The sequence below is a fragment of the Macrotis lagotis genome, chromosome X (genome assembly GCF_037893015.1).
Source record: "Macrotis lagotis isolate mMagLag1 chromosome X, bilby.v1.9.chrom.fasta, whole genome shotgun sequence".
In the NCBI taxonomy this organism is placed as follows: Eukaryota; Metazoa; Chordata; class Mammalia; order Peramelemorphia; family Peramelidae; genus Macrotis; species Macrotis lagotis.
Genome location: NC_133666.1, coordinates 140,830,214 through 140,856,850, shown reverse-complemented (window position 1 = coordinate 140,856,850; position 26,637 = coordinate 140,830,214). Strand labels below are relative to the sequence as shown.

General features: G+C 37.7%; 1 protein-coding gene across 3 annotated transcripts in view; it reads left to right on the top strand.

Annotated features, from left to right (window-relative positions):
- Positions 1-26,637, top strand: part of RADIL (Rap associating with DIL domain) — a 133,835-nt gene that overhangs the window by 7,454 nt on the left and 99,744 nt on the right. For all 3 annotated transcript variants that reach the window (XM_074207004.1, XM_074207002.1, XM_074207003.1), the window contains exon 2: positions 98-684. In XM_074207004.1, coding sequence (XP_074063105.1) covers positions 132-684 — 553 coding nt within the window. In that variant the 5' untranslated portion in view covers positions 98-131. The remainder of the gene's footprint in view (positions 1-97; positions 685-26,637) is intronic.

The following is a 26,637-nucleotide window of genomic DNA, read 5'->3' as shown; positions in this document are numbered from 1 at the left end:
TGGTAGTTTTATTGTGCCACATTCTGCAGCTTCTAAAGCCTTAGTTGATATTCATAATAATATATATATATCTATCTTTATTCTTACTCTCTTCTAGGGAATCACTTGGTCGAAGCTCCAAGTCTTGTTCCATGACAACCTTTCCCACAATGTTTTATGGATCTCCTTCTACCATGTCCCCACCTAGCAAGAACAGACTAAAGCGTCAGAGTCGCCTGCTCTCCCACATGTTATCCCGAACACTGAGCTACAAGGACCGTGGCTCTGAGTCTACTTTTCCCAGTTTGGCTGTCAGTGATGACCCTGCAGAACTTTCCACACAGCTTTCTGCCCCAGGTGTCCTGAAGGTGTTTGGAGACAATGTCTGTATGGGTGCCCACTACAAAAGTGTCCTGGCCACGGCTAGCTCTAGTGCTCAGGAGCTGGTAAAAGAGGCACTGGAGCGCTATGCTTTGAATGCAGCCTCAACCAGCCAGTATGTGCTATGTGATGTGGTGGGACGATTTGGGGACTTAGGACAGCACTGGCAGGCAGAATGCCTTCGAGTGCTACAGGATAATGAGAAGCCCCTTTTGATTCAGGACCTGTGGAAGCCCCGGGAAGGCTTATCTCGGAGGTTTGAGTTGAGAAAGAGATCAGAGGTAGAAGAATTGGCTGCCCGGGATGTGGACACTACCACAGCAGGTGAGAAGGATAAGAGAATACAAAAAAGTCAGGTGGCATGAGGTTGGGGGGGAGGGGTCCTAGCCTAAAGAAAGGGAGAAAGAATACAAGGTTCCTACTTCCTCAAGAACCAGGTTATAGTAAAATGAAAAGGTCATTTTTTAGTGTATGTTGTATATTCACTTAAGTCCTGCTCCAATACCTTGTCTTGATATGGAGGTGACCATACATTCTTGAAATCTGTGTCTGGAGAGTACTGGCATTGCCACATACTGTCAAGCTAAGAAGGCTTGAATGTCCTCCCTGCATCTGTCTGATCTGAAAGGGAACCTGTTAGGTTTGGGGTGGTTCATCACCAGAAAATTGGCCACAAAGTAGTGAACTTTTTTGGTACAGCAACCTACAAACATTTGTTCCAGTGAAGAGAGTTTAGGATTTGTGTGGATTGAGGAGTACCTATATAGTAAGAAAAGGACAAGTTTGTGGAAGTTTGAAGAGAAAAGGTGTTTCTTCCAAAGAAATCAACAGGTATTTTTGTGGGATATGAAGATTTCCTACTATGTTTCTTGTGTGTTGTGTGTGTGTGTGTGTGTGTGTGTGTGTGTGTGTGTCGGGGGAATCCCTCTCAGTTTACTATATCACAAAATGAATGCTGGTGTTTATCCTCTGATGATTGAGAAAATTTTCAAATTTTTCAAAATTTCAAATTCATTTAATCTGTGAATCACATCCTAAATTCAGCTGTTTAGATGTTCTTTTTGAGTTCTTGACTATTTTCCCATTATTGGCCTGCTTTGTAGCTCTCTTTTGTCTGTACTTACATTTTCTTTTGGTTTCTTCCTGTTTGATTTCATGAAAACAGATTTTATGAAATTATCTTCGATAATTGTATTGCTGAGAATAGCTAATGGGTCATAAAATAGTTCTTCGTCATACAATATTGCTGTTGCTGTGTATAACACTCTACTGGTTCTATTCATTTCACTTGTAAATCTTTCCAGGTTTTTCTGAAATCATCTTGTTCCTCATTTTTTATAACACATTAATATTTCATTATAAGCTATACTAAAGGTTGTTTAACCATTCCCCATTGATGGGTATCCCTTCAATTTTCAATTCTTAGCCACCACAAAAATAACTACTATAAATGTTTTTGTACAAATAGGTCCTTCCCCCCTTTTTGGAGGTATCTTTGGGATATAAACCAGTGGTATTGCTGGATCAAAGGGTTTTGGGCATAGTTCCAAATTGCTGTCCAAAATGGTTGGATCAGTTCAGTTCTACCAGTTAATGGTCCCAGTCTCATGTTTTCTCATGTTCCATCCATTTGTTGGTCATTGTACTCTATTTTGAAAATCTTCATATTACATGAAAAGCTAATTATAACTATTATTTAATTTTTCTGTCTGTATATCTAGAGAGTTGTTATTTCTTCCTAACTACATTTTGCATAGTGTTTGAGCACCTTTGTTAACTAACTTCTATGACCAGTTTTGAAGGAAACACTAATGGGATCAGAAGACAAATGGAGAAATTATATTCTAATTGATGCTATACTTAAGTGATATTGTTTTGTTTTGTTTTGGGCAAAGTAATGGGGTTAAGTGACCTAAGGTCACAAAGCTAGGTAATTATTAAGTATCTGAGGTCACATTTGAACTCAGGTCCCTCTGACTCCAGGGCTAGTGTTCTATCTACTGCACCACCTAGCTGCCCTGTTTTGTTATTTTTGATAGCAGTACCACACTGAGCCATGATCATATTTAATCTGTTGTTAACTGGATAGCAAAGATAATATGGCTGTTAATTTTCCTCCTCCATACTGGTTTGCAGAGGATAAGAAAACTAGGTATACAAGGTATATACTTGGTCTGCAGTCAAGCTACCTAGGCAGAAAGCATCATATTTGCCTGGTTCTGAACATTATTTTTCTGTATGATCCAAACCTAGCTTTCTTCCAAGATTAAATATAACCTCTTAGAAAAGTATGCTTGAATTTTGAAGAGCTCATTTTGCTGGTATAGATCAATAGAACAGATGCTAGAAAGGTTATAACAGAAAATTGGAGATAAATTAATATCCTCAAACTCCTTTCTTCGTGGACCAGGCTTTTACAAAGAAATACTCCATAACTTGTGTAACTTCACTATAATTTTGACTTTCCAGTCTTGCCGATAAATTAATATAGTGTCAGTAAATAGGGTGTTGTCTCAAAGGCAGTAGAGCTAGTCATTGTATGCTAGTCATTTGTACACTATCATTGAGTATTTATAAAATACTTTTGGACATTTGCAAATTGTATGATGATTTTAATTAAATGATCTATCAGTTTTGACCAACTCACAAATGGAGAAAGGTCTCTGGAATACAATGTTAATTGACTTGCTCAAGAAATGTCACATAACAAGTCCATGAGAGAGATAGGATTAAAACCTAGAATCAAGTTCCTGTTTTAGCTAACAGCCCACATCTAGACTTTTTGTGGATCTTTGTAAGAAAAAATACATAAAGGTTCATAAACTCCTAAGTTTCTACTGGGAGCTATTGTGTTAATCCGAAATGATTTTTCTGTAGATTTTATGATGACTTAATCTAAAAATTACCTATGTCACCTATAGGACATTTTTGGAGATTATATAGTTCATTACCTGTCACAAGGAGCTTCATATTGCATACCATTTTGTAATCATTGCAAAGTTGTAATTAATGAGAACTCTGCTGAAAACCACATTCTAGCTTGTAATAACTAGTGTTAAGAGAACAATTAGTGCCTGGATTGTCTTTAATGAATTAGAAAATGAAAAGGAGTATGCTAAACTGAGAGTGAAGGAGGAATTATTCATGTTATATTCCCTTAATCCTTTCCATCTAATTTTTTGGATTTTTGTATGTTGTATTTTATCTTAATATGTGGTTAAGTAGCTGAATTGGAATTTTTTTTTTGCAAGGCAGTGGGGTTTGCAAGGCCCAAGGTCACACAGCTAGGCAATTATTAAGTGTCTGAGGCAGGATTTGATGAGCATGATAACACTAGTTGACATTTACATATGCTGATTCTAACTGAATAACTGGATAAATTACTTAACTTTCCTATGCTTCACTTTCCCCATTCATAAAATGTGAATGATAATAATTGCCATTCCTCAGGTTATGAGAATCTAAAGAAATAACACACCTTGTAAAAGGATTTATTGAAAGGAGACCTGTGTTTCAGGAATATCAGGGGTTTTTTTAGAGGTTTATATAGCATTTGAGGCTTTTTTAAAATTCTGAATTTAAAACACTAAATAAAATGATCATTTCTATATATATAAACAACAAAAAAGAGGTACATGAAACTGCAAATCTCTAATGTACAGCTTCCTTTCCTTTTAAGTATATAATAATTTATATTTTATATATAATTTATAAAATACAATCAAAATCCAAAGTTTTCCTGTGTATATTTTATTCTGGCTTTGATTCTCTTCTATGCATTTAAAAAAATGCTTCAGTGGCCCCATTTTTTTACTTTCTTTTTTTTGACAACCCTGTTGCAACCCCTTTTATATATTGTGAAATATAGACTATTTTCAAATTCCCACATTGGCCATGTCCATAAATGTATATACCTCATTCTGTACCTTGAGTCTTCTTTGTTAGAAAAGTGGTTTGAGGCTTCATCATTGGTTCTCTGGAATCTTGAGCCGTCATTACATTGTCTTTTAAAGTTTGTTTGTTTACAAAACTTATTGTTGCTGTTATTGCATAAATTGTTCTCCCATCTACTCAATTCACTCTGTATCAGTTTAAAACAAATCTGAGATTTCTCTGAAACTGCCCTTTTCTGTCAAGGACATTTTATCAGTGCTTCTAGGTCAATATTCACATACCATAATTTATTTAATTGATGGACTACCCCCTTTATTTCCAGTTCTATGCTATAACAAAAAGAGCTCCTATAAATATTTTTGAACATATGAGTCTTTCTCTGTTGATCTGATTGGGATATAGGCCTAGTAGTGGTATCATTGGATCAAAGGGTCACTTTTGGGACATTTCCCAGAATCTCTAGATCACCTCATAGTTCTCTTACTGGTGCATTACTGAGCCTTTTTCCCTTCAATCCTACAGCGTTATCATTTTTATTTTGTTGTCATTCTTGCCTTTATTTTGAGGCTTTTTTCATGTATTTCTTGATAATTTGGGATTATTACTTTGAGAACTGCCTGTTCATATCATTTGACTTTATTTAAGAATTACTTTAATTCCTATATATTTGAGTCAGGGTCTAATAGATAGCATGCTTTGAATTTGCTGTCTTTTTTAATGGACCTACGATTCTTTGGTGTAGGGAATATTTGATGAGGGACTACGTTTATCAGTGTAGATTGTCATATTCTCTGCAATTTATAGACTTGAGTTTCTGGGGCAGTGAGAAGTTAATTGACTTACCCAGGGTCATATAGCCAATATATGTGGAGCAGAACTTGAATGGCTATTGCTGACTATGAGGTTACCTCTCTATACATTATACTATGACACCTCTCTGGCAACGTTAGTTTGAAAATGCTCTGGGGATGGACTAGAAATTTGTAAGAGATTTCATATAGATCAGTTAGAAAGTTGTTAGTCCATGTGAGAGGTGATAAAGATGGTAACTTTGTGAGTAGAGAGAAGGGGACAGGTGTGAGAGATGTGGAGATAGAATTCTCATGAATTGGCAACTGATTGCCCATTGTGTGGGATAAGGAAGAGGGAAGATTAAGATTGACTCTAAAGTTCCAAATTAGGTGACTAGAAGCATGGTGATGCAATTGATTTAAATTAGGAAATTAGGAGGATATGTTTTTGGGGAGAGATAATGAATTCTGATTTAGACATGTTGAGTTTGACATGTCTATGGAATATCCAATACTAAATGTTCAGTAAGCAGTTGGTATTATGGGACTGGAGCTCAGATATGTACAAAAAACGAATTGATCCAGTCTCTGCTTTTAAACACTTTCCGTTTCCACAGAGCTTGTTTTGCTGTTGGATAGCTTGTTCTTTTATTAGAATGATCTTGTTGATTAACTGTGAATGATTTAACTATTCTCAGCAATGTGATGATCCAAGACAATTCCAAAGGATTTATTTTGAAAAATGCTATCCACCTCCAGAGGAAGAACTGATGGAGTCTGAATGCAGATTGAAGCATACTTTTAAAAGTACTTTATTTTTCTTGGGTTGAGGTTTTTTGTCTGTTTTCTTTCACAACATTGCTAATATGGAAATACGTTTTGCATGACAGTACATGTATACTCTATATAAAATTGCTTGCTTTCTCAGTGTGGGGGGGAGAGAAGAAGGGAGAGAATTTGAATGTCAGTAAAAATGATTGTAAAAATTGTCATTACATGTAATTGGAAAACTATATAAAATTTAAAGAATTGAAATGATCTTATGTTAAGATAAAACTTAAGTCCACTGATTATAGGTCAGCCTTGTGCTGAATCACAGACCAAGTTTGTTTGCTCTTCCCATATAACAACCTTTCAAATATTTGAAGACTTTTATCATGGCTTTCTTTAGCTGTTTTTCCTCCGGGACAAACAGGGTTCAGTTTAAGTGTTCTTCAATTGTTCTCCTTGCTGTCTTGACAGCTCAGTTCATTTTCCATGCATCACCTATTACTGAGGGTCACTCAATGGGATATAGAAATTATTTTCTTTTAAAGAACAAATTCTTATAGTATTTAATAGGATTTTGTCAAAGGTTTCATTGTTATTGATCTGTAGATAGAGGATTTATTAAACTCTTAGTATGTGCTGGATATCGTGAAAAGCACTAGGGATACACATACCTCCTTGTCCTTGAAAAGCTTACAACCTTAAAAGAGAAGATAATACTTTAAAGAAAGGATAGAAAAACAGGAAAAGGAGTTATGTGGTGTATCATGGTTTGGAGCTGGCAGCCTAGAAATGAGGTAGGTCTTGGTTAGCTGGCAAGATAGAGCAGAAAGCTCTCCTATCAGAGAGATAGGAGACCCTGGGTCCAAGTTTTTGGTGGGGATGATTAGAGTGGAGAGAACATGATTTGGAGCCAGAATTGTATTCCTATTGGAGTAAATCAGGCAAATTCCTAGAATGTCAGACCACTAGACAGGTTCTGGGATTTCTGTTTTTTTTTTTGTTTGTTTGGGTTTTTTTTTAGGTTTTTGCAAGGCAAACAGGGTTAAGTGGCTTGCCCAAGGCCACACAGCTAGGTAATTATTAAGTGTCTGAGACCGCATTTGAACCCAGGTATTCCTGACTCTAGGGCCAGTGCTTTATCCACTACACCACCTAGCCACCCCTGGTTCTGGGATTTCTAAGTTATTCTTTTTTTTGTTTCTCTTTCCCATATCCTAAAGAAAGTAAAATGTTTAGGTCTCCCACCAAAATGCCCATTTGCCCTCTGGGGTAATCTGATCTGAAAACAGTAGTAGAAAAATGAAATGAGGTCCATATACATAATAAATACAAAGAGATAAACTTTTTGTCTTACCAGTTTTCAAGTAAACAGCTATTTTATATAATAGTAATTTGTATGGTTATACTAGGATTTTTTTTCTATTCCCTCTACTAGCTTTAAGTAATCTCATTGACTGCCTCCCAAGCTTGGAATTCTCTTCATCTCTTTGGCTTCCTTCAGTTCTAAGCTAAAGTTCCTAGAACTCTTTCCCCTTAAAGCCTAGTGCCTTTCCTTTGAAATGATCCCAAATTTATCCTGTGGTATATCTTGTTTGTACAGAGTAGTTTGTATGTTATCTACCTATTAGACCATAAGCACTTTGAGAGTAGGGACTGTTTTTGATCTTTGCTTTCATGGTGTGTTAGTTGATATAGGCATGACACAAGAGGAGCTAATAAGTGTTCATTACCTTGGCTGGTTTTGAGGTGGGGTTTCAGGTTAAGCATTTAGCAAAAGTTAAATTTTTACTTCTCAGTTATCTAGAGCTAAATTTCAGCTTAAAATGGCAGATGGGGATTGAAGCAGTACAATACATTATTCCTGTTTTTATCTAGAGGAACTTGAATTAACAACATTATTAAGTAAGAGAAGTGGATGAAATAGATAATCAGATTACTTCTGTAAGCTAATGGTCAGGTTGTTTGGCTTTTCATTTCCCAAAGATGCCGCCTTTACCTAATTGCCTTTTTCTTTCATTTTTCCCTCCAGAGCATCACAATATTGTGTGTCTAGAGAGATGATGGAAAGGAGGGATGGAAGATTATGGAATCTGTTAGATTTTGTTTTTTCTTTAAGAGGACTGATATTTGTTGTTTTTTTTTTTTTTAAAGAGAACTGGCATTTAAAACCAATGACATGTTGAGAGAGGACCAGACCCTATCACTGAATAAAAGAGGGCAGTCACTTGTGTACATTTTGCTGTAGGGGGTAAGGGGAAGTGAATAGTATGATGTCTGACTTTTTTTTCTCAACCGTTTGGGAAAGGCAGAGAATGCTACTCATATTTTAAATTATGCTCAGGTCAGATAAAATTAAATTAAAATAACATATAATTCATATAAGGCATATTGTATTTAAGATAATCTTGTGAGCCAAACAAATACAAGGACATCCAACAATCACATAAGTCTCCACTGGCTTTCTGAGTTTGCATTACTGAATATTGAAAACTGTAACAGCAGGCTTTGAGCAGAGGCAATGCCTCTGTAATCACTGACTGCATGTGGAGCTGAACTATCTAGTCCAATCCTTGCTTAACCAAGAATTCCTTCTAAGACATTACTGACTGATAGGTGTGAAAACTTCTGGTCAGTGGAAATGTTCTACTAAGTAAGTCAGTTCATTCTAATTTTTTACAGCTCTAATTATTTGAAAGTTCTTCTTTATATCAACCTCTTCATATTACAATCCTTCAGATTACTTTAAAGATAATTATTTTGTTCTACTTACGGCAAACTGCCACTTTCTTCAGTCTCTTTATCATCTTGATTATTCTTCTCTGGACTTTCTTCAGTTTATCAATATTCTTCCTAAAATTTTTCTTAATAATTTTAGTTCCATTGCTTTTTTTTTTAATTTTTCCAAATAAACTCTTTCCTATATCAAATCTCTGATCTTGTTCCTAAGGTCTAAGTTGAAAGTATTCTGATCCTCTAATAGTAGGATGGAGAAGATGACCATAATTAGGTATTAGAATCATTGGAAAAGTTGGGAAAGTGACCTGGAAGTTAAATGATGGCAACAGGGATATGGAAAGATTAGTCTAAACACTGCAGAGACTGATTCTGCTTCTTACTACCTATATGAACTTGGCTAAGTCACTTGTGGGTTTTAGTTTCTTTATTTCAAAGAAGAGAATTGAACTTCTGAGGTCCCTTCTCATTATCTGATCCTAGTTTTAAAAGCTAGCATGCAAAGCTTTTGAAAAGGTCTTTCCCTTTAGGGGTTAGAGAGGGTAATGCTGTCTTGTAACTCCTGAGAATTGTGCATGTTCATGAGTGCTTAATGTTCCCTTTTCTCCTTTTGTCTCGTAGACCCATGTTACAGGCATAGCTTGTTTTATTGCACTTTGCTTTATTGTGCTTCACAGATAAATTTTTTTTTTACAAATTGAAGGTTTGTGAAAACCCAGCATCAGCCAAGTCTAAAAGCACCATTTTCCCAACATCATGGGCTCACTTTATGTTTTTGTCACATTTTGGTCTCAGTATTTCAAAGTTTTTCATTATTGTTATATCTGTTATGGTGATCTATGATCAGTGATCTTTGATGTTACTATTGTAATTGTTTTGGATGTGCCATGAACCACACACATATATAAGATGAGAAGCTTAACTGTTTATGTGTTCTGACTATTCCACTGACCAGTCACTTCCCTGGCTGTCTCCCTTTCCCTGAGATATAACAATATTGAAATTATGCCAATTAATATTTCTACAATGGCCTCTTAAGTGTTCAAGTGAAAGGAAGAGTCAGTGTGCCAAACTTCATTGTTGACTTATTTTAAGAAATTGCCAAAACCACCCCAACCTTTAGCACCTTGATCTGTCAGCAGCTATCTCCATTGGGGTAAGATAAAAAGAGTGTGACTTGCTGAATGTTCAGATGATGGTTAACATTTTTAAGCAATAAAGTATTTTTAATTATGTACATTAATTTTTTTAAAAATATGATATTATTGTACATTTAATAGACTACAGCATAGTGTAAACATAAATTTTATATGTATTGGGAAAACAGAATTCTTGAGACTTACTCTATATAGATATTCACTCCATTGTGATGATCTGGAACTGAACCTGCAGTATCTGTAATTGGAAGTAAATACTCTACTTAGTCTTTCCCTCCCTGGCTTTTGGTACAGAGCCAGAGAGTGGCCCAGACTGATAGGTTTTCAGCAAACATTTAAGTGCCTTCTGGGTACAGGACACTCTGCTGGGCTTTGGGGGAAAGGATCAAAGTTTAGATAGAACATTCATTGGACCTCTTGAAACTTAGAGTTGATATGGGAATTTGACATATAGGTGTATATATACACCTATATATACACCTATACAAGCTATGCCTGTAATATAGGTGTATATATACACCTATATTAAATATGTAAAAGTGTTAAATACTCATGTGTTAAATATTTGAGTATAAAAAAAAAGACAATATAAAATTGCTTTACAAAAATGCAAAACAGTGTTTCATGAGACCCAAGGAAGAAGGGTTATGAGTAGATCCAAGAAGGCTTTGTGATGGAGAAGGCATTTCAGTAGTTCTTAAAGGATAAGGAATTTCACAGATAAAGGAAAAGGGAGCAGCAAATCATCCCAGATCTAGGGAGCATGTAAGGAAAAGCAAAGAGGTGAGAAAGCTCAAGGTGACTTTGGATAATAAAGGATAGTCTATTTTTTTGAGAGCCTACGGAATGTGGTGTGCAGTGGTGTGAGACAAGATTGGAAAGAGAGTCTGGCCCCATTAAATGCAGGCAAAGGACTTATAGCTTGGTAGGTAGTAGGGAACCACTAAATCATTTTGAATAGGGGAATAACTTGAACAGATCTCTGCAAAACAAAGATTATTCTAGAAACATTATTAAAGATGAAAATGTAAATATGAAAATATATGTTCAGAGTTTCTCACAATAACCCAGACTGAGAACTTGTTCTTAGGGGGTAGCAATGGGAATAGTGAATAAACATATTATAAATACCCATTGTATGCCAGACTTTGGAGATACAAAATAGCAAAAGACTGTTCCTACCTTCTAAGAAACTCACAATCTCATGGGGGAGATAATAGGCACAGGCTTGTGTGTGTGTTTGTGTGTGTGTGTGTGTGTGTGTGTGTGTATGATATGTGCAAACAAGTTAAATACAAGACAAATAGGAAATAAGAGAAGGCATTAGAATTAAGAGAGGTTTAGAAAGAATTCCTGTAGAAGATAGGATTTCAGTTAGGATTTAAAGGAAACCAGGAGGCCAGAAAGCAGAGATGAGGAGGGAAAGCATTCAAAAACTGAAAGATGACCAGAGAATATGCATGGAGATGAAAGACAAGAGTGTCTTGTTCATGAAAGAATTAGGAGGTCAGTGTCATTGGACTGAAGAGTATATGTTGGTGAGCAAGGTGTAAGAAGACTGGAAAGGTAGGAGAGGCCTAGATTATAAAGGACTTTGAATGCCAGAGGATTTGTATTTGGTCCTAGAAGTGATAAGACCCCTTAGAGTTTACTGAGGAGGGAGATAACATGATCCAATCTGTACTTTGGGAAAATCATTTTGTTGGCTGAATGGACTGGAGATAGATGGGAGATGGATTGGGGTATCGGGGGAGACTTGAGATAGACAAACCAGCAGGCTATTGCAGTAGTTCTTCAGGTATAAGGTGATAATGGTCTGCCCCAGGGTGGTGGCAAATGCTCCTTTGAGAGATATCACAAAGGTTAACAGGCCTTGACAACAGCTTGGATATGGAGAGTAAAAGATAGGGAAGAGTCAAGTATAACACCTAGTTTACAGCCTGAGAGACTGAGAAGATGGTGTTGCCCTCTATAATAAATAGAAAAGATGAGGAGGGGGAAAGTTTTTGGGAGAAAGATAATGAGTTCTTTTTTTTTTTTTTTTTAGGTTTTTGCAAGGCAAATGGGGTTAAGTGGCTTGCCCAAGCTAGGTAATTATTAAGTGTCTGAGACTGGATTTGAACCCAGGTACTCCTGACTCCAGGGCTGGTGCTTTATCCACTGTGCCACCTCTAGTGGCCCCAAGATAATGAGTTCTGTTGTGGACATGTTTCAGATCTACTAGACATAAATTCAAGATGTCTGAAAGGCATTTGGAGTTATGAAAGTGCTTAAGGAAAGATATGTAGATTTGAGACTCATCAGCATAGAGATGGAATTAAATCCTTGAAAGTTCATGAGATCAAGTATTATAGAGGGGAAAAGAGAAGAGGCTTTAGGAGAGAATTTAGTGGGATACAGGATGGAGTGGATGTGAAAGAATGTGGGGATAGAATCAATGGGGGGGCTTTTGTTCATTTGTTTTGTTTCAGTCTTGTCTAACTCTTATTGGAGAGATTTGCCATTTCCTTTTCTAGTTCATTTTAAAGGTGAGGAAACTGAGGCAAAGCAGATTGGGTGATTTGTCTCACTAGCTGTTACATACCTAGTAAGTATCTGAGGCCAGATTTGAACTCACAAGGCCTGGCACTCTATTTACTGTGCCACCTAACTGTCCTCAATAGAGTTTGGTAACATTGGTTTAAAAATATAGTGGTGGGATATTCAGATGAAGTTGTCCTAGGTCTACTAGAGGCTAGAAATGGTAGATCTAGAGCTTTAAATAAAAGTTAGGCTAGAGATTTTTTTTAGGGGTCATGATTGAAGGCTAGGTGTGAACTAAATAAGACAGAAAAAAGAGAGTCAACAGACTCTTGGGAACATTCAACCTTAAGGGTATTGGGAACAAATTAAGGATCCAGTGAGGAAAAGGAAAACGAGAAGCTAGAGAAGTTAGAGGATCCAGAGTTTGTGTTTCTCCAGAAGTTGTGATCAGCAGATCAAATCCTTCATAGATAGTTCATTAACAATCATTCAAAAAACTGTAGGTGTATTGGTATACCCCAAGTTTCCTCAACCTACTTAATGAAATTACAGCTAATAAACATATAAGGATTTTCCCCTTCCAGACTGAAGGGGCTCATTTGTAAAGAATGTATCCCTCTTTTGAAGTTTGGTAACATAAAGGAAGTGTTTATGCTTCTTTTTTCCTTTAGGAAGTAAGAAAAAAGTTCCTCAATCAACATGATGTAATTATTATTAATACAATTAACCATTGGCTAGTTGTAGGATCAATCATGCCATTGTTGTTTTAAAAAGCAAAAGCAAAGGGCAGAGCCAAGATGGAGGAGGGGAGGCAGAAATTCCTACAAGCTCCTCCCCATACCACTCCAAATACCTTTCTTTCTCTCTCTCTCTCTCTCTCTCTCTCTCTCTCTCTCTCTCTCTCTCTCCCCCTCCCTCCCTCCCTCCCTCCTTCCTCCTGCAGTGAGGTTAAGTGTCTTGCCCAAGGCCACACAGCTAGGTAATTATTAAGTGTCTGAGGCTGGATTTGAACTCAGGTGTTCCTGACTGCAGGGCCTGTGCTCTAGCCACTGTGCTACCTAATCGCTCCCTCCAAATACCTTTAGACAGTGAACCAAATTCTAGAGTGGCAGAACCCACAAAAAAAGATTAATTAAAACAATTTTCCAGCCCATGACAACTTGGGAGATCCACAGGAGAGGTCTGTTACACCGGGGTCCAAGCAGAATGGCTCCTACCTTCCAGGAACAGCCTGTGGGGTGCCTAGGTCCCTGGGGGCACCTGGGTCCATGATTAAAGCCACAGATAATTGGAAAACTCTTCCACAGCACAGTGAGCATGAAACCCAGTTCAGTGCAGGCCTCAACCCAGATCTAGCCCTTGGGAACCAGGAAGAGCCACCTGGCAGCAAGCCACCAGCAGCTACTTCCAGAGCACTCAGTCCACAGACAGTAAGGGGGATTGGGGGAGACAGCAGGGGTCTCTTTGCTCTCCCTGAGGCAGGATTCTGTTGCTTTGCCCATATTGAGATCCAGGTTGCGGTCTGTGGCCCCAGTCTCAGAACAAGAAAGAAGCTTTACTGCCTTAGTGGAGTAGGGACCCTCCTCATAGTTCAGGGCAGAGGGGAGTGCTTGTGGTCATCCATAGACCAGAGCACAGGCCAAGAGAGCAGTCAGGGTTTCTCATAAGACCTTGAAGGAACTGAGGTCCCTGGGGGGGGGGGTGTCCCTGAAAACAACTGCAAAAGCCCTCAAAAACTTGGGACAGTTCACCTTCCACCCTGGAAGCAGAGCCCCACCTTAATAAAGAGCTAAAAATAAAGTCATAAGCTGGGGAAATGAGCAGACAGAAGAAAAAGAATCCAACCATAGACAATTAATTTGTTCCTATAGCAGATCAAAATACACATTCAGAAGATGACAAAGTCAAAGCTTCTGTATCTAAAACCTCCAAGAAAAATATGAATTTGTTTCAGGCTTTTGAAGAATTCAAAAAAGATTTTGAAGATCCTGTAAGGGAGGTAGAGGAAAAATTGGGAAGAGAAATGAAAGCGATGTGGGAAAATCATGAAAACCAAATCAGCAGCTTGGTGAAGGAATTACCAAAAAATACTGAAGAAAATATCATCTTAAAAACTAGTTTAGGTCAAATGGAAAAAGCAGTCCAAAAGGCCATTGAGAAGAATGCCTTAAAAAGCAGGATTGGCCAGATGGTAAAGAAGATAGAAGAGCTTTCAGAAAAAAAATTCCTTCAAATATAGAATTGGAGCTAAGGGAAACTGATGACTTTGTGAGAAATCAAAAAACAAAACAAAAAGAATGAAAAATTAGAAGAAAATGTCAGATATCTCATTGGGAAAACAATTATCCAAAGAGAGATAATTTAAAAATTATTGGACTACCTGAAAATCATGAAAAAAAAAGGCATGACTTCATTTTTCAAGAAATTCTCCAGGAAAATTGCCCTGATATCCTATAAGTAGAGGGCAAAATAGAAGTGAAAGAATCCACCAATTACCTCCTGACAGAGATCCCAAAATAAAAACTCCCAGGAATATAATAGCCAAATTTCAGAACTCAAGTGAAGCAGCTAGAAAGAATGAATTCAAATATTGTGGAACCACAGTCTGGATAACACAAGATTTAACGACTTCTACATTTAGGGCTTGAAATAGGATATTCTGGAAGCTAGAAGAGCTTGGATTACAATTGAGAATCTCAATTACCCAGCAAAACTAAACATACTTTTTCAGGGAAAAAGATGGATTTTTCAGCGAAATAGGGGACTTTCAAACTTTCCTGCTGTAACAACCAGAAATGAAACAGAGAGTTTGATCTCCAAGTACAGTACTCAAATGAAGTATAGAGAGGGTGGACAGGAAAGGGCAGATTTGATTTAATGTTGAATTGCTTGTATTCTTTCATGGGAAGATGAAAACTCATATGAACCTTCTCATTTATTAGGGCAGTTTGAAGGAATACATATAGAAAAGGCACAGGAGGGAGCTGAATATGAAGGGTAATATGAATATAATAAAAAGATGGAGTTAATGGGTGAGAAAAGAATGTGCTGAGAGAAAGGTAGAGGAGAGGTAGAATGGGATAAGTTATTTTACATAAAAGAGGCCAGGAAAAGCTTTTGCAATGTGGTGGAAGAGAGGGGAGAGAGAGAGAGCATTGACTCTGATTGGAAACAGGTCAGAGAGGAAATAACATACACATTCAATCAGGTATAGAAATCTATTTTACCATAGAGGAAAATAGGAAAGGGATGGGAGAAAGAGGAAAGGGAGGGGGGCTTTAGGTGATATAAGAGAGGGAAGATTGTGGAAGAGGGTAGTCAGATACAACACACTTTTGAGGAGGGACAGAGTGAAAGAAGAGAGAATAGAGTCAATGAGAGTGTGTGGGGGGAAATAAGATGTTGGAAAATACAACTAGCAATAGCAAATGTTGGGGAAAAAATTGAAGCAATTTCTCTGATGGATTTAAAGAGCAGATGATGTCTGTATTCAGCACACTTTTTGCTCCTCACATTGTTTTTCTTGAGGTTTCTCTTTCTTTGTGGGAGGGGTAATTATGTCTACTTTTACCACAAGACTATTGTAGTAATGTGTTTCATAGTTACACATTTTTAACCATCAGGTAACTTGTTTTTCAATGGGAGTAGTGGGGTGGGAGGAAGGGAAAGAATTTGAACTCAAAAGTTTTGGAAGTAAAGGTTGAAACTTGTTTTTGCAAAGAGCTGGGGTAAAAAAATTTAAAAATAGAATATCATCAGTCATCTCTTGCAGTTTAGGAAAGAGGATGCAAAGGAAAGAATCTAGCTCTTGAAAGGCAATTGTTTGTTAGTCACCTTTTTTCCTCTTCTAGAGTCCAGGGGGTTGAAGGAATATTTCTTCCTCCACTCCCCTTCAGCAGGTGTGTTTTCTAGCAAAATAGGTTGCCTAAGAGGAAATGCTACATCTAGTGGAGAGTAATTCCAGAGAGACAGTTGTGGATTCCAGTTCAGCTTTGAAGAGAAATAGGCCCAGGAAGTCCAAAAGAGCAGTCTAGTTCTTTCAGTGCCAGAGGTGTGAGTTTTTTTGACTACATGTATGGTATGTGTGTTTCTGAACTTCTCACTTATGCTGTGCTTATTTGTGGGAAAGTGTTGCCCATGTGTATGAGTTATATTAACACTATTGATGCTATACCACCACTTCAGTAGCCAATGCATTAACTTTGAGGTAATTGCATCAGCTTTTAAAGGTATGTGCTTGTGAGCTCTAGTCTTAGGTGTATAGACCCAGAGTGCTTCAAAACTGGGGAGTTGTGAGCCAGTTAAACATTTACCCTGTGCAAGAATGATACAAAGACAAAAATGAATATTCTCATCCTCAAAGAGTTTATGTAGACTATGTAAATACAAAATAAATACATGGAGTTTTGTTTGTTTTTGTTTTTTTAATTTTTTTTTTCAGGGAAGGGAAGCACAAGTATCTTTAGAAAGGATCTGGGTAAGGCTTTCATATAGGAGGGAGTCTGAAGTTAGGGATTCTAAGAGAAGGGGGAATACATCTAAATCATGTTAGTCAGCTAGTATAAAGGTATAGAGATGGGAGATGTAGCATCATATAGGAGGAATAGCCAGGAGGAGGAGTAAAACCAAACTGAAACAGATTTAAAATGCCAAATGGAGGAAATTGTATTTGATCCTAGGCAATAGAAAGCCATTGGAGCTTTCTGGAGAACGGTATGGTCAGATCTGGGTTTTAGGCCTAATCAGTTTGTCAGCAGTGTGGAAGGTGAATTGAGGAAGAGAATGACAAAGTAGAGGGGTCATTGAGGAGGCTATTGCAATAATCCGAGTGGGAGATGATGAAGCCTCAACTAGGGGAATAGCAGTATGACTGAGGAGAAAGGGACAGATGTAAGAAATGTTGGAGAGATGGAAATGATAATAGTTGGTCACTGATTAGATATGATGAAGAGTCAGTTGATGCCACTGAGATTGCAAATCTGTGTGACTGGTAGGATAGGAGTGTACCTTTCAGAAATAGGGAAGTTTGGGATGGGGTAGATTTTAGAGATGATAATTTTGGACATGTTGGGTGTGGGATGCCTACAGGAAATACAGTTTAAAATGTCCAGTAGGCATTTAGCTGTGGAATAATGGATTTCAGTAGAGAGAAGAGGACTGTATCTGTTTAGATCTGAGAATCCATTTCCTAGAAATGAGAATTTAATCCATAGAAAATAATGAGGTCACCAAGTGAGAGAGTATAAAGAGAGAAGAGGTTACAGATAGAAATTTAGGGGTATAGTCACATAGTGGAAAGGATACTGAAGAGCAGCCAGACAGGAGTAGAAAACCAAGAATGAGCAGTCACAAAAGCCCAGAGAGGAGAGATTAGTCAGTAGTGTTAAATTCTGCACTTGGGACAAAAAAGAATGAGCACTAAGGAACAAACCATTTGGCCTCAGACACTTAATAATTGCCTAGCTGTGTGACCTTGGCAAGTCACTTAACCCTATTGACTTATATTTTAAAAAAAGATCATTGGAATTGGCAATTAAAAGATCATAGGTAATTTTGGAGAGAGTGATTTCCTTGGAATAATGAAATTGGCAGCCATAATGCAAGGGGTGGAAAAGTGGAGACAAACAATGCAGACAGTCACCAGGGGTGACTATTAAAGGAAAGGGGGACAAAAGTATTTTTTAAGGATATAAGGTATTTGGTTTGTTACATTTATAGGCAACAGGGAAGACAAGTGGATTTAGAGAAAATGAAGAGGAAAAAACTGATTTGGGGAGAAAGTCAGCAGGAGGACATGGAAAGAAGGGGATGAAACTAAATGTATGAGTAGAAGTGTTGACTTTGACGAGAAATGCTGCCTCTTTGTGACTGGAATAGGGGAGAAGAGAAAAGGAGATCATATCAAAGCATTTTGAGAATTGAACATTAGGGAAAAAGTAAGCTCATGAGAATTTCTATTTTCTCAATAAAATATGATTTCAGGTGCTCCACTGAGAAGGTGGAGGCATGAGGGTCTGTGGAAAGTTTGAGGAGAGAAGAAAGTTTGGATTTACCTTTGTGGGGAATACAGTTGAGAGTCTTGTGGTTCAGTTATGTTCAGTTATTCAGTTGTGTCTATGTGTGACCCCATGAGGCTTAGCATTCAAGATCCTTTTCTCCTCCACTGTCTCTCAGTATGTTGAAGTTCATATTAATAGTTTTCTTGACGTTACCTATCCATTCATTTCTTTTCCATCCCCATTTCTTTTTGCCTTCAGTCTTTCTCACCATTGGGTCTTTACCCATCTTCTCATTTTACTTGAGTTTCAACTTTAGTAATTGACCTTTTACTGAATACCCTGAATTAATTTCCTAAAGTATCACTGATTTTATCTCCTTGCTATCAAAAGGACTCTCAGAAGCCTCTTCCAGCACCACAATTCAAAAACATCACTTCTGCACACTAAGTTTCCCTTATAGTTCAACTCTCTCAGTCACACATTGCTACTAGAAAAACTATAACTGATCATATGGAGTGATTGATTTTTTTTGTTCTTTGTTCTCAAAGAAGATCATGACATCAGGGAGGTGATGCCATGAATAAGGAGATGCTATGCTAAGTCACCAGCCTTACTTTCTCCTCCAGAGTCATCTGGACCCAGTGGCCAGATAGGAATCAGGATGTGCCCTGGAAATGATCCTGGATGCAAGGCAATCAGGGTTAAGTGACTTGCACAAGGTCACATAGCTGGTAAGTGTCAAGTGTCTGAGGCTACATTTGAACTCCTGCCCTGACTTCAAGGCCAGTGCTCTATCCACTGTGCCACCCAGCTGTCACCATATGGACCAGTCTTTAGAAAGAGTAAAAAAAAAATTGTGCTCTGTGTGAACCCACTTGAGCTAAAAACATATAAATTTGTAGTGGAACTGGTTAGCATTATTTGCATGATTTAGACACAACTTAATCTCAGGAGCAAAGAGAACATTAATGACCATTAACAACTGGTTAATTAACAACTGAACAAAAGGTTCAGATTTCTGATTCTCTTTAACTTGTATAGAGTTGTATCAAAGAACTGATGCAGCACTAATATGAGATAACTATCACCCATGAGATGTTGAACAATTGATTTCTCTGGACTATTGAAATTAGGGTATTTATCTGAGTTACCTCATTAGAAATGAGGGAGACAGATCCAGGAAAATTAACTCCATGTCTGCTACACCAAGGAAGTAGCTGGGAACCAGAGCTGTGCCTAGGCTTTAGCTCATTTTAGCTGTAGCATACACATGTCTTCACAATTTATATAAATAAAATTATCCACTAAACATTTGTATTAGGTAAAATTAATTTGATTTCCTGACCTTTTCCAATGATAACTGTCCTGAAGGAAATGAATCAGGTGGTGAGAATTACTTTGGGGATTAAGATGAGCACATTGGGATCAACTGGTAGATGATGATCAGGAGTAGCAAAGAGCTTAGGAATTCAAAAATGTTGGTTAATAAATCATTAAAATTGGTAGTTCATGGGATCAAGACTGGGCATTGTCTGAAATGTTGTTTTGGAATGGTATTGAGGGAAGTATATTGCTAATGGAAAATTGTGATAAACCTACTGTATAAGTCTGGAAAAGTTTCTCTTGGTTCAGTTAGGCATTTGTAATAATTCTTTTTTAGTAGCTTCCTAGACACTTATCCTGACAATGCTTTTGTCAGTCAGTCTTCATAATCTATATAGTCATATTGTGAGGGTATGCCAAAAATCACACACAAAGCTGAGAATCTTCTTTCCCATAATCAGAACCCAAGATCTGGTCAATAAAAAGCTTTCTAACAAATGACTTAGTTAAACAAGAAAAATGGAAATTAATGAAAGTCTTGTTTATGGAATCTTGTCATCCTCTGTCTTCCCTCCCAACTCTGACACATTCAGAAGCAATTATTGGTAAAGAAACCAGTTTATTTTGCAGGAGAATCTTTTTATGAAAGTAAATGTTTGGGGCGGCTAGGTGGCACAGTGGATAAAGCACCAGCCCTGGAGTCAGGAGTACCTGGGTTCAAATCCGGTCTCAGACACTTAATTACCTAGCTGTCTGGCCTTGGGCAAGCCACTTAACCTCATTTGCCTTGCAAAAAACCTAAAAAAAAAAAAGAAAGTAAATGTTTTCTGACTAAAAACTAATACTTTTATCCTGTGGGTGAATTTTTAGAGTGAATTTTGATTTTTATGCTATTTATTTACTTATTTATTTACTTATTTTATTTATTTCCATTTATTTATTTTTATCTGTAACCTCTTCTTTATACTCTCTCACTTGGTGACCTCATTAGTTTCTATGGATTAAATTCTCAGTTCTAGGAAGAAAATTCCCAGATCTAAACAGATACTCCAAAAACTCTCAAGTCAAAGAGAAAATACTAAAAGTTGCCAGAAACAAACAATTCAACTACCGAGGCTCCATAGTCAGGATTACACAGGATCTGGCAGCATCTACATTAAGGGCTCGTAGGGATTAGAATATGATATTCTGGAAGGCAAAAGATCTTGGTTTACAACTGAGAATCCACTACCCAGCAAAACTGAACATCCTCTTTCAGGGAAAAAGATGGACTTTCAGTGAAACAGAGGACTTTCAAACTTTACTATTGAAACAACCAGAGCTGAACAGAAAGTTTGATCTCCAAGTACAGAACTCTGGTGAACCATAGAGGGGGTGGATGAGAAGAACTAACTATGAGGAACTTAATGATATTGAACTGTTTGTATTCCTGCAGGGGAAGAAGATATTGATAAGTCATATGAACTTTCTCATTTATAAGAGCTGTTAGAAGGAGTATATAGAGACAGAACACGGGAAGGAGTGGAATATAATGGTATAATATAGTAAAAAGATGGAGTCAATGGGTGATAAAGGAAAGTATGGGAGGAAGGGAAAGTAGAAGCTAAGAAATTTCACATAAGAGTCAAGAAAAAGCTTTTTTCAATGGAGTGGAAAGGGGGAAGGCAAGGAGGAATGAGTGAGCCTTCATTCTCATCAGAAATGGCTCAGAGAAGAAATAATATACACACTTAATAGGGTGAGGAAATCTATCTTACCCTAGAGAAAAATGAGAAGAAAGGGATGGGATAAGGGGAAGGGGAATAGGTGATAGAAGAAAGGGAAGATTGAGGGATAGGGTACTCAGATTCAATACACTTTTGGGCAGGACCAGGATGAAAGAAGAGAAAAGAATAAATGAGAGTGGAGAGGAATGAATAGAGTGGAGGTACAGCTAGTAATAGCAACTGTGGGAAAATATTGAAGCAACTTCTCTGGTGGACTTAGGATAAAGAAAGCAACTCACCCCAGAGAGAGAGCCATTGGAATCTGAACACAAACTGAAGTACATTTTTTTCTCTTTCTCACTTTTTTTTTTTTGCAAGGCAATAGGGTTAAGTGGCTTGCCCAAGACCACACAGCTAGGTAATTGTTAAGTGTCTGAGGCCAGATTTGAACCTAGGTACTCCTGAATCCAGGGCTGGTGCTCTATTCACTGTGCCACCTAGCTGCCTCTCCTCTCTCACTATTCTTGAGGTTTCTCATATTCTTGGGGGAGGGGGGTTTATGTTCACTCATAACAAAATTATTGTAATAATAGTAATAATAAATTAAAGTTCACTTGAAAAAAATCAATATAGTTAGAGTAGAAGGGAATCAGCCAATTAGGAGAAATAAAATTTTGCATCAACTGTTTCTGAAAGAGGTCTGTTATCTAAGATATATAACAGAATTAGCACAACTATATAAGATCAAGAATCGTTCCTCAAAGGAATGCTAGCTGGGTCTACTACAGATTTATATTATCTAATCTCAAGGGGCCCTCACTGCAACAAAGCAATTCTTTTACTTCTCCTTACTTGATTTTTCCATCAGACTTTCAATATCTCTTACCATCTTCTCATTTGAGGTCCTCAGCTCATTCTTTACTCAATAGGTCATGTTGTTTGACTTAGACTCCCTCCTTATTTCATTGACATGACATCATCTCTCAATCTGTTTTCTCTCCTAATCCAGTCTGAAGGAGGAATGGCTTCTTTTTTTCTTTCCAAGATTAAGACTCTACAAATATTTTTTATCCCGTTCTCTCTAGGCTTCTCCAGCAAGTTGCCCCATCTGTTGATAATCTTTGGGGTTTTTTTCTACTGGGTTCCTTTTTGGGGGCTTTCCTCCACTAGAAAGCATTAAGTATTAATTGTTAAATCATTAATCTATTAAATGTCAGGTCTGATGCATTTCTCAGTTTTATCATTCTTGACCTTTCTGCAACATTTGGCACAGTTAATTACTTTTTCCCCTAGTTGCTTTCTTCCCTGAGTTTTCATGACACTGGTTCTCCCCTTCTACCTACCTGATTGCTCCTCATCCGAGTCATGCCTAAAAACTCAGGATGAACCTCAAGACTATCTTAGGCCCACTTTTCTTTCTACGCTCTCACTGGGGACCTTATTAGCTTCCATAGATTGAATTACCTTTATCAAAGACTCTTAGGTCTATTAACCCTAGTCTCTCTTGTTAGCTTAGTTTCAGCTTTATATGACCAACTGGATGCCTATTGGAAATTTCTATTTCATTGTTTCATATCCAAGCTCACCATGTCCGAAACACAATTCATTGTTTTCCCTCCTACATCCACTCTTCCAAATTTCCCTATTACTGTTGAGGTACCATCTTCATTCCTGCCACTCTGGTCTGCATCTTTGTTGTCATTCTCACCACTTGAACTAGTGCAATTGCCTTCTTTTTGGTCTTCCTACTTCAGACCTCTCCATTCCAGTCTATCTTTCACACAGCTGTCTAAAGGCAGATTTAACTGTCACAACTTCCCCTGACCCTCCCAGTAAACTCCAGTTGTTATCTGTTATCTGTGATCAAATAGAAAAGATTTTCTTTGGCATATAAATTTCTTCATAACATGGCTCCTTTCTAACTTTCCAGTCTTTTTTTTATACATTACTTTTCTCCAAACAAACTGCCTTTTTTGCTTTTTGGGACATTTGATACTATCTCTCATTTTGATACCCTGGTGTTGTCTGTCCTGCATACTTGGAATATATTCCTGTTCTTAGTACAGTGTTTGATCTGTTCTTAATAAATGTGGATCAATGACATAAGTAGTGAAAAGATGGGACAAACAGTTCTCAAAAGAAGTTGTTAACTCTTTGAAAGGGTGCTTAAGGTCACTTAAAGTAAGACATATGGAAATCAAAATGGTTTCAGCCAAAGGTGACAAAAGATGGAAATGATCACTGTTAGAGAGGCACACTAGTATATTGTGAGTGAATTGGTGAATTGGTCCAGCTGTTCTAGAGAGCAATTTGAAATTATGGCAAGAAGGTTCTTAAAATGTCCTAATATTTTGACCTAGAGACCACACTGTTAACTGTATTACCTTAGGGAGATGATGAAGAGCAGAGTTGAAAAGAGACTTAATTGGGATATAATGGAAGGGAGACTGGCTTGGAAAACAGGAGACCTGGGTTTGAACCCCTCTTCAGAAGTCCTCTATCTGTTCTTAACAGCACATTACTGAATCTTTTAGAGTTTCTGTTTCCTCATCTGTGAAATAACAATAATAATATTACTATTATTACAAGGTTTTTGTAAGGAAAGTGCTTTGCAGAGTTTCAAGTGATAAATTCAACTTGACCATTGCATTTTATATGAAGTCTTTCTAGATTCCCCACACTGACAACAATGACTAAACTACCTTGTATTTATTTTGTATTTACTTAAATCTCTGCATCTTGTCAACTTAACCCCCATCCTTCCTCCCTGCATCCAAATGTAAGTTCCTGGAAAGCAGGGACCATTTCATTTTTTACTTTATATTCCCATCTCTTAGTATAGTGGGCATTTTATTGTTTCTTGATTTCTTACAAAGTTATCAGCTTCCTTTAGTGCCATTCTACATTTGAAAGAATTATTTTTTTTTCAAGGCAATGGGGTTAAGTGGCTTGCCCAAGGCCACATGGCTAGGTAATTATTAAGTGTCTGAGGCCGGATTTGAAACTCAGGCACTCCTGACTCCAAGGCCGGTGCTCTATCCACTGCGCCACCTAGCCGCCCCTGAAAGAATTATTTTCTTCAAAGACCTTTTGTATCTCTTTTTCCATCTGACCAGTTCTGCTTTTTAAGGCATTCTTCCCTTCATTGGTCTTTTGGCCTGCTTTTTCTGTTTGACCCAAACTGGTTTTTAAGATATTATTCTTGGGGCAGCTAGGTGGTATAGTGGATAGAGCACCAGCCCTGGAGTCAGGAGGACCTGAGTTCTAGTCCAGCCTCAGATATCTAATAATTACCTAAGTCTGTGACCTTGGGCAAGTCACTTAACCCCATTGCCTTGCCAAAAAAAAATTGTTATTCTCTTCAATATTTTTTTCTATCTCCTTCATCAAGTTGCTGACAAGGTTTTCATGATTTTCCCACATCACTCATTTCTCTTCCCAAATTTTCTTTTATGTCTCTTACTTGATTTTCAGAATCTTTTTTTTTTTTGAGTTCTTCCATAGCCTAAGACCAATTCATATTTTTCTTGAAGGTTTTGGATACAGAAGTTTTGACTTTGTTATCTTTTGAATGTGTTTCTAGATCCTCCATAAGACCAAAGTAATTGTCTATGTTGGATTCTTTGTCTTCTGTTGTTTGTTCATTTCTTCAGTCTATGACTTGATTTCAACTCTTTGTTAAGGTGGGGTTCTGTTTTCAGGGTGGAGGGTGCATCGTCCCAAGCTTTTGAAGATTTTTGCAGTTGGTTTTAGGCATACCCTCCAGGGACCTTAGTTCCTCCAAGGCCTTATGAGAAGCTCTGACTGCTCTCCTGGCCTGTGCTCATCACTCACTGCCCTGGAGTTGTGAGGACGGTCCCTGCTCTGCTGCAGACCATTAACTCTGTTGTGCTTCTGCTCCTTTCCCTAAAACTAGAACTCTAGCCTGGGACCTATATTTGAGAATGGGTGAAGCAACAGAGTCTTGCCTCAAATAACAGAGAGACTTCTGTAATATCCCCTGACCTCTTTACCATCCATGGGCTTAACCATCCATACTCTAAAAGCAGCTGCTGGATGACTCCCCAAGTCTGCTCCTGGTGAGAGGTCTGTGCTGGACTGGGCTCTGTTCTCACTCTGGTGTGGCAGTTTTTCCTGCTAAACTTCTCAGTTGTCCTTGGGAATTCCTGGACTGGGAGGTCTGGAAACTGGCACCACTGCCATGACCTAGATACCCTGTGATCTGTTCCTGGATGACTGGAGGTAGTTCACTCCAGAGCCACCCTAGGCTGTGCCACTGGCTCCTTCTAACCCCAATGCAAAAGACCCTTCCCTCAATATTCCAAGTCATCTTGGGCTGGAAAATTGTTTCATCAGTTTTTTTGTGGGTTCTTCCAGTCTTATAATTTGATTAGAATCATTATTTAAAGATACTTGGAGTGGTTTGGAGGAGAGCTCATGGGAGTCCCTGCCTTTACTTTTCCATCTTTGCTCTGCCTATAGTGGGCATTTTATAAATACTTGATTGATTTTCACCTTCTAGACTGTTCAAACCTTAGGCATTTTGCAGAATTCTTTTATCTGCACTGCAGAAATACTTCTTTTTGATCTGAGTTTTCATACCAACTCTTGCCCATGAACATTAGTGTAGTTACTCATCTTTCCTTTATTTTCTACTTCCTTCCTTTACTCTTCCCAAGCCAAAACCAAACTCCTTAATAAAAAGCAGCCCTTTGACAAGCTCCATCTAAAGACTGGCAAAGAGAATCCCTTTAGGGTAGACAATACTTATTATTTCTTTTCTTTTCTTGCCTAAGGTCACACAGCTATGTGTCTAAGGCCGAATTTGAATGCAGGTCCTCTTGATTCCAGGGCAGGTGTTCTCTCCACTGCACCACCTAGCTGCTCCCTTATTATTTCTTAACTCAGAATAGTTAAGGCAGTCTTTATGTGCTTAGGTACAACTTCTGGTTTCACAACTAGTTTTATCATACAAATTTTCCTTTGGCATAATCCTGGAAGATTCTATTTTCAACTGTGACCTCCTAACAATTGGCTTAAGAGTTTTAGCTGCTTAGTTACTGTTATCCTAATTAATTTATTAACTGCCTGGAGGAGAGGGGAGAAGAAAAGAGAGTTATTCATTCTGTGTCACTAATTATTATAAAAATCTCACAGTAGGAAAAATAATTTTACCCTGGATATAAGACTTTTCACTTCTTTTTTTCCCCTTCCTCTACAGGAAGAACAAAAGATTCATAGAAATTTGCTTTTTTTTTTAGGGACAATTGAATATATTGGATACTTATTCATTTGTTGTAGATAGAGGCAAAAAATGCTATAATAGCAGATACATGAGTCCTCTACATTCCCTTGGGGGGAGTTATAGAGGTGTTAGGAA